General features: G+C 48.4%; 2 protein-coding genes across 19 annotated transcripts in view; one reads left to right on the top strand and one right to left on the bottom strand.

The window, feature by feature from the left end:
- Positions 1 to 503: 503 nt before the first annotated feature.
- Positions 504 to 1,718, bottom strand: CB2H6orf120 (chromosome B2 C6orf120 homolog). Its single transcript, XM_045500358.1, has 2 exons — positions 1,610 to 1,718; positions 504 to 1,324 (listed from the first exon to the last, which is right to left on the bottom strand). The coding sequence occupies exon 2, from the start codon at positions 1,281 to 1,283 to the stop codon at positions 729 to 731; it is 555 nt and encodes a 184-aa protein (XP_045356314.1). The 5' UTR covers positions 1,284 to 1,324; positions 1,610 to 1,718; the 3' UTR covers positions 504 to 728.
- Positions 1,719 to 1,770: 52 nt separating this feature from the next.
- Positions 1,771 to 13,581, top strand: part of WDR27 (WD repeat domain 27) — a 185,431-nt gene continuing 173,620 nt past the window's right edge. For 6 of the 18 annotated variants that reach the window (XR_006717738.1, XR_006717740.1, XM_045500340.1 and 3 more), the window contains exons 1-2: positions 1,773 to 1,892; positions 11,891 to 12,086. Coding sequence is in view for 10 of the 18 variants with exons in the window: in XM_045500340.1 (XP_045356296.1) it covers positions 11,898 to 12,086 (189 nt within the window). In the remaining 8 variants the exon portion in view is untranslated. The other 12 variants (XR_006717741.1, XR_006717742.1, XM_045500339.1 and 9 more) reach the window with 8 other exon arrangements.

Genomic DNA, 13,581 nt, shown 5'->3' with positions numbered 1-13,581 from the left:
TTTTTTTTTTTAAGTCTCTTAGGGCTTTGGCTCTCTCCAGAAATTCAATGGAAACATATGCAACTTAATTGAAGTACTTAACTTTATTTCTCTTTGGCCTGAAACTTTATTTGCATGAAGTTTTCCTAATCTGTATGGTTTCTGGCCAGTCATGGGTAGCATTACAAAATTACTTAATAATGGACGAATTTTAATTGCTAAGATAGCTGCAGGTGATCAATGCAAATGACCTTAACCGGCAGGGGGCAGGGGGGCAGGGACACACCTGGTGGGTAGGGCTCCAGGTGGATCCTCTTGGGGCGCAGGCCTGGAGCTTTAGGCCACACCCCGGCGAAGAGATAGGAAGGGGTACATTTCGGACCTGTTCAAGGTTTGCATCTCACCTAGAACCGCTAACTGGAGTGAAGGTGCAGCTGCCAACCTGTCCATCTGAGCCGCGCGGCGGCAGGAAAGGTGCTGCATTTTGCCTAAACCTCCTAGTCCCCTGACAAACCGATCAAACCGGAGTTTAAACATTTTATTGTGCGTATTCCTCTTACAGGAACTTTGAGGACTGAAAAAGCAACATCGTTCTTGCCGCTTTCCCTACTTTCGGGGTAAATGAGGTAACGAAATCCTATGGCTTTATGTTTGGAACGTGACCTCCCGGCGGATAAACGGAGCCGGGTTCGGAGGCCCGCAGTCACCGGCACGTCTTATCAGGGTGTCTTCCGAGCACGTCCGAGGGATCAGAAGAGAATCTCAAGTACCAGTTTCAAAACACTAATTAAAACGGTCCAGAGCACGGACTCCTCCTCCGGGGGCGCGTCCTCGGGCGCGGACGCCGGCCGCTGGCTTGGGCCCGTCCCGTCGGCGTAGGCCGCCTCCCCGAACGGGGACAGCTCCACCGCCCGGTCGTAATACACTTTCATCTCGAACTCGCTCTCGTGGTGGGACGGGTGCCCGTACACCCCGATGCCCACGGGCCGCCGGAAGTGCGCGGGGATGGACACCGCGTCCGGGCCGCACGTCACCGACTGCAGGTCGTAGTCGTCGAAGCTCGGCTGCAGCGTGCTGTCGGACACGTACAGGTCCGCGTCCCCCCTCACGCTCCGCATCTGGAGGACGATCTTCCCCTCGTGGTTCAGCCTCAGGTAGCTGTAGTTCCCCGCGCCTATGTGCCCCTGCACCACGTGCAGGAGGAGCCACTCCTCGGGAACCTCCTCCTCGTCCGGGGGGCTCCCCGACCACGCGAGCTGCGAGGCCAGCAGGAGCAGCAGAGCGCGCCGCCAGGCGGCTGCCATGCCCGACGCCGGGGGCCGTCACCTGCTAGTCCGCAGACGTCCTGCAGGACCAGAAGGGACACTCAGCGCGCCCGCGCCGCCCGGCGCCAGGCCGCCGCTGGGGGCCCGGGGAGGGGGAAGAAGGGGGGAGGGAGGCCGTGCGGGAAGGCGGGGTGGAGGGAGGTGAGAAGGGAGGCGCGCGGGAGGATGGAGGAGGGGAGGGACACGGGGCGCGGGGCCGAGCAGAGGGGCGGATCGGGGGGAGACGACTCCGCCAGGGGCGGGAAGGGGGGGGGGCCCGCGGGCGGCGGCGGGGTGGCGGGCCGGCCTCCGGGCCCTGGACTCACCGCCGCTCCCCGCCGGGTGCCGCGTCCGGAGCATCGGGCCCAGCGCCGGGCCGCCGCGCCGGAGCAGCCGGAAGTGGGGCGGCACCCGGAAGTGAGGCGTGCCCGGAAGCGAAGGTCCTTTGGGCTCTCGCGGGAATGACGAGAGTCTCGTGGCCTCTGAGCCGCGGCGGCTGGTAACCAGGGCGACGGCGGGTGGGGCGGGCCGCCGGCTCCCAGCTCTCTAGGTGCTCGCCGTGCCGGAGCGTCCGCCTCGCGGGCCGTGCGGGGTCCGAGCCGCCCCCAGGTGAGAAGTGAGAGCCCGGTGCGCCCGAAGAGACCCTTGTCGGGGCACCTGTTACCCGTCCTGTGCTCGCCGCGACCGAGCGTCCGCCTCGCGGGCTGTGCGCGGGGTCCGGGCGGGCCCCAGGCGAGAGACCCTTGCGCAGCGCTTGCTCTCTGTTCTCCGTTCCTCGTAAGAACATGGTACTTTTTCAAATTCTCCTAAAAGAGGCTTCAAAATGTAGTTGTGTTTATTTTCAGGATACTTTGTTAATTTGGAACCTGGGATTAAGGGCAACCTATTGGTCATTTTCGGCTCAGGTCATGTCCTGGTTCATGGGTTCGAGCTCCGTGTCGGCTCTGTGCTGACAGCTCGGAGCCTGGAGCCTGCCTCAGCTTCTGTGTCTCCCTCTCCCTCTCTCTACGCCTCCCCCACTCATGCTCTGTCTGTCTCTGTCTCTCTCAAAAATAAACATTACAAAAAATTTAAATAACAAAAGGAAAGGAGTTTTATCATTTTAAAAAATTTATTCACTTAGAGAAAGCCTGCGTGCGCACGCATGCAGAAGTGGGAGAGGGACGGGGGGGGGGGGGGGGGGGGGGTAGAGAATCCCAAGCAGGCTCCACGCTGTCAGCACAGAGCCTGATGCGGGCCTGGAAACCAAGAACCCTGAGATCATGACCTGAGTTGAGGTCAAGAGTCTGATGCTTAACCAAGTGAGCCACCCGGGCGCCCTGGAAATGAAAACCAGTGTGGTAGCGACAGTCAGGAGTCAGCGATTTGTGCTCACCTAACAAGTGATGGAGGCACAAAAGTGCGCACTGCGCATTTTGAGAATTGACAGTCTACAGAATCAGCTTCTCCAGTCTGGCTACCAGAAAGAGGGCATAGTCTTTTTTTCTCTTTTTTCTTTTTTCTTTTTTTTAAATTTTTTAATGCTTATTTTTGAGAGAGAGAGGAGACAGAGACAGAGACAGAGAGAGAGAACATGAACACGGGAGGGGCAGAGAGAGAAGGAGACACAGAATCCGAAGCAGACTCCGTGCTCCGAGCTGTCAGCCCAGAGCCCGACGTGGGGCTCGAACTCACCAGTCGCGAGATCATGACCTGAGCTGAAGTCGGCCACTCAACCGACTGAGCCACTGGACGCCCCCATTTTTGTTTTTAATTAAAGCAGCTGTATAGAAAGAGTACTATTATCTTTAAATCATATTTTAGGGGCTCTTGGCTGGCCCGGGTGAGCGGCTGACTCTTGGTTTCGGCTGGGGCAGTGATCTCCCAGTTTGTGAGTGTGAGCCCTGAGCTGGGCTCTGCACTGGCGCCCAGAGTCTGCTTGTGATTCTCTCTCTCCCCGCCCCCCCCGCCCCTCCCCCCACTCGCACCCACTCTCTCTGGATAAATAAACTTAAAAATATTTAGGGAAGGACTGATGGACGCAGAAAAGAGTGTGCATGATCTGGCGCCCTTCTCACACCTTTGTCATCAGCCGCTGCTCCGTATTTCAGTAGTTGTAGCCTCAGGATAGCTGGAGGTCGAACCCCCCTCCCGTTCTGGCTCGGTTGGAGAGTCATCAAGGATACTTTGTCATTTTCTCCGACCAGCTTACCATGAGTCTTTCTGAGGTGGCGAGCACTTCAACGGCCTTTAAATGCTTGACCTGTGCCCACCGATGTCCCCAGCTTTTTTGGCTTTCAAGACTCCCATTAGCTATTAGCCTTTACTTACTACAAAATGTTATTCGCCTGAGATCTGGTGCTGGACCCAGGCCAGCTTAAACTGGGCCCAGGTTTTTAGGTTGGACCCAGTCTGGTACCACCAGCAGTTCCCAGTGTGGGATCCGGGCAGAGTCGGGAGAGAATTTGGGGAGGGATTCCGACCAAGTGGGGAACCGTGGAAATGGAATTAGGTGAGGAGCTCAGCACGGAGAGAGCAGAGCTCAGAACCCGCAGGAGCGCACCCATGGCCCTCGGGAGCCGGGACAGGCACTCACTGTGGCCGCAGGGTACCATGCCTGTGCGTGTCCTCGTCCCGCCGCTGTCAGAGAGCGCTCCAGACCCCAGCACGGCTGCCACGTCCGGCACCTAACAGACTCAGCTGAGTAGATTGAAAGACCAGACTGGCTGTTTCATGGTGCTTGAGTCGGGCAGCATCCCATCTTGCAATGGAGAGGAGCTCTGCTGAGCTGGGGGGAAGGGAGGGTGGAAAAGGAAATTATTAGAGAATGCGTTGTTTCCGGCAAGGTCGCCTTCCTCAGGGGAGTGGACGGGGTCTGTGGGGCACATCAAATCTGGTCACTAGAGCTGACCAGGTAATTCCGAGCTGAGTGGTAAGCAGTTAACGTTCCTGGGGATGGAGACTGCGGTTAGATTAGGTGTTAAGTCTTGGTCTGCTGATGGGGTTTAGCACACTGACTACATTTAGGTCCTGCTGTCTCCTTTTTAACAATTCAAATATTTATTGAATGCCTAACACGTACGAGGTACTAGGACACGTTTTTTCCCTTTCCCAGAGCTAGACGTTAATCGGTTATATACTCTTACGTGTGTGTATGTATATACACTTGACCTTTGAACAGCGTGGGGGTTAGGGATGCCCACCCCCCATGCAGTTGAAAATCTGTGTATAACTTTTGACTCCCTGAAAACTTTACTAATAGCCTGCTGTTGAGTAGAAGCCTTACCCACAACATAAACAGTTGACACACATTTTGTATGTAATTTGAACTACGTACCATATTCTTACAACGAAGTCATTAGAGAAGAGAAAATGTTATTAGGGAAATGATAAGGAAAATACGTTTACAGTGCTGTACTGTGTTTACTGAAAAAAAAATCTGTGTATAAGTGGACCCATGCAGTTCACACCCGTGTTGTTGAGGGAGGAGCAAATCCGAGGAATGAACGGAGTCACGAGGGGACAATGAACGGCGCTGGGGCTGTGGTGTTGGATGAGCTCCGGGCCCAGGAGTTTGCTCTCCCTCTTCAGAAAATGGGGCAGCTGTGGGCAGCGGCTGAGCTGCCGTTGTCATCATACCCCTGGTTTGGTCATCCCTTGATTGTGGCCCAGAGGGAGCTCCTTAGGGAACTAAATTCCCCTCAGGCTGCCTAGGGACGAGGCATGGGAACAGGTAAGGATGCCTGGCCTGGGAACAGGTGAGTCTCAAGGAGAGCGCGCTGGCTTCCTGTAACCCAGCAGCCAGCACCCTACGGGTAGTCGAGCCCAAACAGGGAAAGGCGGTGCCCCACATGCAATGCATGTTTATTGCAGGAAAATACCAGGCTGCCCACGTGGCAGCAGTGCAGGTAGAGACCTCCGTCCGGGGTGGGAATTGGTGTTGAGTGAGTGCAGGCGGTCACCCCGTGGGTGTGGGCCGCGTGCTGTCAGCATCGCAGAGCCCTGTGGCCCTGTTGTCATCGCTACCTGCCTGTTTCCCACAGGCGGCCACTCTCCTCTCTAACGTGTGCGTTGAGCTCTTCCAGCCAACGAGCTAAGACCGACCAGTCGCTCTCACGTCGCGGGACGCTGTGCGGTCACCTAGGGTGCGCATGGGTGCCATCGGGGTGGAGCGGACCGCTGCCGCGAGCGCGCCCCCTTGATCAGGCGCTCTCCGGCGTGGAGGCCCGAGTGCCACCCTGAGGACTCTGCTCTGTGGCCCCTGTTTCTCAGTGCGTGCGCCCAGCAGAGAGAGACCCGGCCCCGGGTCCGTTTTTCTGCATGGTTCTTCAGCCGACACTCCTCCTCCTGAGGGTTTGGAAGTTCGTCAATACCGTGTCCCTCTCGTAGTCTTTTTGATTTTAGCCATTCTGACGGGTGTACGGTTTTCATTTTCTACTTCGACTGGCATTTCTCTGGTGATTAGCGAGGATGAGCATCTTTTCCGGTTAATTGGCCATTTGGAGATCTTTCATCCAGTGGCTGTTGCACGTTTTTCTACTGGCTTGTCTGGCTGAAGATCTGTAGGAGTTCTTTGTGGGTTCTGGATACGCTCAGCTTGAAGAGTTGCTCATCGTTCCTACTTTGCGGCTTGTCCCTTCGCTCACTGAGTGGTGTCTTCTGAAGAATATAAGTTTTGTATTTGTGGATTTTATTATTATATTTATTATTGTGGATATATCGTATAGAAGTTCATCCTTCTTGAACATCTGAACGTTAATAGGGACTTAAATGCACGTGGCTTTTTTTTTCTCAGTATCTATTCCTCTCCTGGCAGGGGCACTTGAGCCTGCTTCGGTGGCCGCTCTTCCCTGTCCTGGCTGCAGGGGTCACGGTCCGTGCCACCTCAGGCTGACCGGTCAGCGTAGTTTCATCCCTCTGATCACACGATAAAGTCAAGGCCGAGAAGTGGCCCAGACTGGCCCAGACTCGCACAGCGTGTACGGGCTTGGATGGGAGAGATGGCCGCTCTTCCCAGTGCACCAGAGCGTGGGAGGGCAGCCGTGGGGGCCGCTGGCCACCATGTTGCCGGCAAGTGGCAGCAGAAAGTGGAAACTGGAGCCCACACACAGACGCGCACAGCTGCAGGCTGAGAGGCCAGGCCGGGCTGGCTCGGGCTGTTGCATGGAGTCCTGCACAGACCTTGCAGTTAAAGGTCTGTCCCTCCAGAGAGTTCTCTTTCTTCAGGTTGGATTAGGCTGAGCTTTCTGTGGTTTACGCTGAAAAGGCTCTCGCCGATGTGCAGAGTGAACTGTCTTAATGTCGTCTTTATAAATGTCAACACTGTGTTCCGCTGAATGTAAGGACTGTCATTGCATTTTATATTATAATCAATGCTACTTTGGGAAATGTACGATGATTTACTTGTTCTAAATTTATGGAATGGAAATTTTTGAATCAAAGAATATGTACCTTTTAAAACATTTTGATACACGTTGCCGAATAGCCAAAGCTTATGTCCATTTATTGTCTTACCAGCAGTGAATGAGAAAAAGTCTGCATTGGTACTGGTATGAATCCTTTTGTGAACTTATTGCTAATGTTTATTTTTTTAATTGCAAAAATACTTTTATTTATTTATTTTTTTTTCCACTGTGATACATGTACTCTTTAATCTCTATCCCCTGTCTCCCCCATCCCACCATCCACCTGCCCTCTGGTAACCACCCATTCGTTTCTATAGTTAATAGTCTGTTTCTTGCTTTGTCTCTCTTTCTCTCTTTTTTTCCTTTGCTTGTTTGTTTTGTTTCTTAAGTTTCACACACGAGTGAAATCATATGGTATTTGTCTTTCTCTGACTTATTTTGCTTAGCATAATACACTCTGGTTCCATCCACATCATTGCAAATGGCAAGATTTTATTCTTTTATGGCGGAGTAATACTCCATTGTGTATATATACACCACATCTTTATCAGTTTATCAATTGATGGACACTTGGGCTCCTTCCATAATTTGGCTATCCCTTTGAATTAGTGTTTTTATATTCTTTGGGTAAATACCTAGTACCCAGTTTGCATTCCCACCAACAGCGCAAGAGGGTTCCTCTTTCTCTGCATCCTCATCAACACCTGTTGTTTATTGTGCTGTTGATTTTAGCTATTTTGACAGGTGTGAGGTGGTATCTCATTGTGGTTTTGACTTGTGTTTCCCTGGTAATGAGTGATATTGAGCATCTTTTCATGAGACTGTTAGCCATCTGGATGTCTTCTTTGGAGAGATACCTCTTCATGTCTTCTGCCCATTTTTTAAAGTGAATTATTTGTTGTTTTGGGTATTGAGTTTATCAATTCTTTATATGTTTTGGATAGATACTAACCCTTTATCAGATATGCCGTCTGCAAATATCTTCTCCTATTCCGTAGGCTGTCTTTCAGTTTTGTGATTGTTTTCTTCACTGGGCAGAAGCCTTTTATTTTGATATAGTCCCAGTAGCCTATCGTTGCTTTATTTCCGTTGCCTCCAGAGATGTGTCTAGAAAGAAGTTGCTACAGTTGATGTCAAGGAGGTTATTGCCTGTGTTCTCTAGAATTTGTATGCTTTCAGGTCTCATACTTAGGTATTTAATCACTTTCAGTATAGCGTAAGAAGGTGGTCCAGCTTCATTATTTTTCACATGGCTGTCCAGTTTTCCCGATACCATTTGTTAAAGAGGTTGTCCTTTTTCCATTGGATAGTCTTTCCTGCTCTATCAAAGATGAGTTGACCATATAGTTTTGGGTCCATTTTTGGGTTTTCTATTCTGTTCTGTTGATCTATGTATCTGTTTTTGTGCCAGTACCATACTGTCCTGATTACTACGGCTTTGTGATGTAACTTGGAAGTCCAGAATGGTGATGCCTCCAGTTTTGTTTTTCTTTTTCAAGATTGTTTTGGCTATTTGGAGTCTTTTGTGTTTACATACAAACTTTAGGATTGTTTGTTCTAGTTCTGTGAAAAATGCTGTTTGATATTTTGATAGGGATTGCATAAACGTATAGATTACTTGGGTAGTATAGACATTTTAACAATGTTTGCTCTTTCAGTCCGTGAGCATGGAATGTCTTTCCATTTCTTTGTGTCATCTTGAATTTCTTTCTTCAGTGTTTTGTTTATAGTTTTCAGAGTACAGGTCTTTCACCTCTTCAGTTAAGTTTATTCCTAGATATCCTAATTGTTTTTGGTGCAATTATAAGTGGAATTGTTTTCTTAATTTCTCTTTCTCCTGCTTTCATGTAGAGGAATGCAACAGATCTTGTACATTAGTTTTGTGTCCTGTGACTTTAATGAATTGATTTATCTGTCCTACTAGTTTCTTGGGGGAGACTTTAGGGTTTTCTGTATATAGTATCATGTCCTCTGCAAATAGTGAGAATTTTACTTCTTCCTTACCAGTTTGGATGCCTTTTATTTCTTTTTCTTGTCTGATTGCTGTGGCCACAACTTCTAGTACTATGTTGAATAACAGTGATGAGAGTGGGCATCCTTATCTTATTCCTGACCTTAGGGGAACAGCTGTCAGTTTTCCCCCGCTGAGTATAATGTTTGCTGTAAGGTTTTCATATGATGCCTTTTATTGCTCCTCTGTAGTTTGTATTCTTTTTCTATTGAGGTTTTATTTCTTTATAATAGCTCTCAAATATTAATGATGTTAGTTCTTTCCTTTTATTTTTACAGATTTATCACTAGTTTTTTGTTTTTGAATTTTCGATAGTATTTTATAATGGGCAATCTGTCTGAAATTTAATTGTTTTTGTTATTATTTACCAAATGGTTATGTAGTTGTCCCTGAACAAATAAAATGATTTGTTTCATGTAGCTGAAGGTAACATTCTTTCATCCTTTATTCCAGTTAAGCTCCAGTTCCGTCCAGGGGTTCCTGCCTCAGCAGGGATTTCCAGCAGCCTGTGGGTGGAAAGTTAGGATGGCCGGCAGCCCAAGGCCAAGGGGACTGCAGCTCTGTCCAAGGAAAGGCCAGCAGGAGCACACGCATCGTCTAGTGACTCTCAAGGCAGCACAGATAGAATGAGTGGGTTCCGGGGTGGCCGAGCCCTTCTGAGAGGCTGTCCGGGGGCTGCTCCAAGCCCGGTCACCAGCAGGTGGAGTGGGCGTTGTTACTGACGCCAAGCCATTTAGAGCAGCAGTGAGTGGCTGAGCCGGCATCTCCCCTGCAAATCTGTTTGACCGTGAACCCACGCCGCTCCCTGCACAGATTGCTGCTGCTGCTTTCTTAGGTCAGTGGAGCTGTGAAGTCACCTGTGGCCCCTGCTCTGTGTGTGCCATGGCAGAGGTGCCACCAATGAGGAGTCAGAAATGTGAGTTCCCACTGTGGCAATGCCACTAATGAGTTTCATCTAACCCTTACTAACCCTCTGATTTTTTTCACCTGTGAGATGGGAAAAAACATTTAACAACTTTAAAGCTCTATTGTAAGTGTCAAATGATATCACATATTTATTGATATACCCAAATCTGCATGTTAATGTGTAGAAAAATGATTTTTAAACTGTACATTGGTGTACAGATGCTGTGATTTGCTATAATGGTGCTGAATGTTATAGGGATTACAGAAGAGATCAAGACAGTTCTTGGTTTATAAAAGTTTATGTTGAAGAAATAAGACGGGATTTAATCTCAGTCTTATTTGGTAGACTCTTTGGTAGAATGGGTAGATTCTTTTCTGTTAAAAAAAAAATTTTTTTTAATGTTTATTTATTTTTGAGAGAGACAGAGACAGAATGCGAGTGGGTTAGGGGCAGAGAGAGAGAGAGAGAGAGAGAGAGACAGAATCCCAAGCAGGCCCCAGGCTCCGAGCTGTCAGCACAGAGCCTGACGTGGGGCTCAAACCCACAGACCGCGAGATCATGACCTGAGCCGAAGTTGGACGCACAACCAACTGAGCCCCCCAGGGGCCCCTCTTTTTTGTTTTTTAAAAAATTTTATATCTTTAATTCTCATGAAAACGTAAATATTTTACTCGAAGTAGTGCTGCTTTCTCTTAAAAGTTTTTTTTTATTCAAGTGTAATTGACATACGTTGCCAAATTAGTTTCGGGTGTGCAATAGAGTGATTCGGCACTTCTGTACTTTTCTCAGTGCTCGTCCCAAGTGTGCTCTTGATCCTCTGCCTGTCACACGTCGCCCACCCACCTCCCCTCTGGTGACCAGTGGTTTGTTCTCCGTATTTAGGAGTCTGTTTTTTTGGTCTGTTTTTTCCTTTGTTTTATTTCTCAAATTCCGCATATGAGTGAGATCATACGGTATTTGTCTTTCCCACACTGACTTATCTTACTTAGTATTGTGCTCTCTGGGTCCACCCATGTCATTGCACATGGCAAGATCTCATTCTTTTTTTAATGGCTGAGTAATATTCCTGTGTGTGTGTGTGTGTGTGTGTGTGTGTGTGTCTGTCTGTCTGTCTCCCACATCTTCTTTATCCAGTCAGTGGGTGAATTCTTAAGATTTTGAAACATTTGTAATGTTTAATATATTCTTTCATCTGTTTCTTAAGATTTCTTTATGCTTTGGGGAAGCAGTGGAAGGAGCTACATGGTAATTTCACTTCATCCACTTGGGACACTTTCTTTCATCACCAACTATATGCCGGCCACTGTGCTAGGGACTGGTTACTTCAAACTGATAAAACCCAAAAAGCAAATTGTGGTAACTTTGAAACATTTTGCTGTTTTTTTTATACGAAACTGCCTGCTGTGTCTTGGCAATTGCAAGAATAATAAATAAAGTTTATGAATTGGGGAAGAATGTGCATTAATATATTCAAAATGCTTTTATTTTTTCCAAATGCACAATTTTCAAGCCTTTAAAAATCACCTCTTATTTGTTATGAGAAAGAACGTTCGTTATAGGGGAGATCATGGAGTGTGAGTCCTCTGTACTTTGAGAACTTTGTCACTTATACGCCCCCCAGCCTGGTATCTCGGCCTTATACATGGTAGAATGGGGTTTCTAGTCAGGTCCTGGAAACACCCGTGCATCTGAGCCAGCGTCACACAGCAGGAGGATTGCCGCCCGGGGCCTGACCCCAGCCCTGCGTTCCGCCTCTGCAGGGGTGACCTGGGTCAGGGTTGTGAAACGGTTAAATAGATCCAAGGTGGGCAGTAGGAGATATAGATTCATATTGCACTTTACCACCAATTTGCTTGGAAAATTTGGAAAATGATTTAGTATCTCAGTTATCGATAACAGTAATCAGTCTCAGTGGTAACTTTCTGAATACTCCTCAGTGCTAGCGCTGGGCTCAGGCGTCGCAGACCATGCCATCCCGGACCATCTCTGTGAGGCGTGGTTCTGTCCATCTCCGGCGGTGGAAGCAGATTCCGCAAGGCTGAGCGAGGTCTGTCGAGTAGGAAGAGGGGGACTTGCCTCAAGGTCTGTTTAGTCTGGAAGCCCCTGGGAGGAGGGAGCTGTGGTGTGTACAGAACCTTCAGGACTTTGAGTAATCCCTTCTTTTTCCTGGGGGTGTGGTGTGGGAGGTGAGTAAGCGGGTGTGGCATACTGTGTGTGTGATCACACTCATCATGGTGAGTAAACAGACCGTCGTCTGTGTAACACATCAACCCCTTCGTTGTCTTCTGCGTCCCTGTGTTTTCAGATTGAGGATGGAAGAGCCACAGGGGTTTTTCTCCACTGGTGACGGCTGCGTCGGTGACACGGTCGCAGAAAGGTGTCTGGTCGAATCTAAGGAGCCCGTGTCCCATGTTCAGCTTGCTTGTGGCCTGTGGTTCTGCGCTTTCCCTTTAGATGGGAATGAACTTTGCGTGTGGAGCACCAAGGACCCTTCTGACCAGGTACCTAAAAAGTTCTGTGTGTTGTTTGATGAGTCCAGGGACTTGAAGAGCCTCGCGGTCACCTGTCCGTCCCTCTGATGCTGTTTGGGTGATGCTACCTTCCGCGGACTCAGCCACCAGCCAGGGGAGGAGAATGTCAACAAAACAAAACCGTGTTCGTTTTTGAGTTTTAGAAAATACACTGCCTGGAATCACCTCATTAAAGACATTTTTTCTTTAATAAGAATATAAGCAAGAAAAGGTTCATCTTAATCAAGATAAGGTGAATTTTTCTAGATTTTAGATATAGCATATTTAAGAAAGCTTGTTACGTTTATTGCAGAATATTTCACATCAAACTGACAGCTTTAAAGACATGAGTTTTCATTCAAAGATTACTCCGTGACTAGTGTAATTATCTCAATGCTCTTAAAAGCAAGTTTCGTTGTACAAAATGCAAAAGGAAATTCTGTCAGCATTTTTGGCATTGGGATAATCCTTATCTTCATTTTGGGCTTCCGGAGTTGGAGGCCGATGATTACCGCACATGCCTCAGTGCTGTGTCTGCCCGAGAAGCCCCTCTAACTTGCCATCTTACTGGCACTCACTTTACTACGAGGAGAAGTCGTTCATCATTGTTGAAGAGAAATCTATAGTTTGATTTTTTCCTATTGAGTTATGAGAGGTTTTTCTGTGTTTCTTCACCACAACTTATGCTGATGAATTGGGCCTACGTTCTGATGTCCAGCTTGATGTTTCTCACTTTTTCAGTGAGGTGTGAAAGACTCAGAAAAACGTGTCCCGGATACTACGTGCCATCGTTGCGATTGTAACAAGGTGAACACCACTGGGTAGCTACCATCCAGGCCTCCTCTCAGCCTGTGCTCCCTTCTCTCCTCCCTCAACTCCTGGTGCCTCATGCTGGTTTTGCTCCTGTTGGAACTCTGTGTGAGTGGGGTCGTGCATCATGCTGGACTCCTTGATTCACTGTTAGGTTCTTGGGACCCGTCCACGTTTTCATCACTGCGTAGTATTCCACTGCATGGATAGACCACACTTCATCCTTTCCCTTATTGGTGGAGATCTGTCTCGTTTCCATGTTTCAACTGCTACAAGCATGTTTGTATATGTTTTTTGGTACACTCGTGTGTACAGTTGCTGAGGCGCATTGAATGTGTATATTTAGTTTAGTAGATAATGCCGAGATTCCCAGAGTGTTGTACCAACCTGCACTCCGTCAAAGGGTGTGTAAGAGTTCTAGTGGACTCACATCCTCGCCTGTACTTGGTCTTTTTACTTCTACGCCTTTTGGTGAGGGTCAGGGTACTTATTTGTAATTTGCAATTCTTTGATGATTAAAGTATTGGCCATTTGGACTTTCTCTCTTGTGACATGTGTTCAGTTTCATGCTATTTTTCTGGTGGATTATCTGTCATTTTCCTATTGACCTGAAGGAGTTCTTTATGTATTCTAAATAAAAACTTCACATTAGTTTGCATTTTGTAGAGTTTTATGC

This window comes from Leopardus geoffroyi, chromosome B2 (assembly GCF_018350155.1).
Source record: "Leopardus geoffroyi isolate Oge1 chromosome B2, O.geoffroyi_Oge1_pat1.0, whole genome shotgun sequence".
Classification (NCBI taxonomy): domain Eukaryota; kingdom Metazoa; phylum Chordata; class Mammalia; order Carnivora; family Felidae; genus Leopardus; species Leopardus geoffroyi.
Note: the sequence above shows the minus strand (reverse complement) of the source record. Positions and strands in the feature narration are given on the sequence as shown.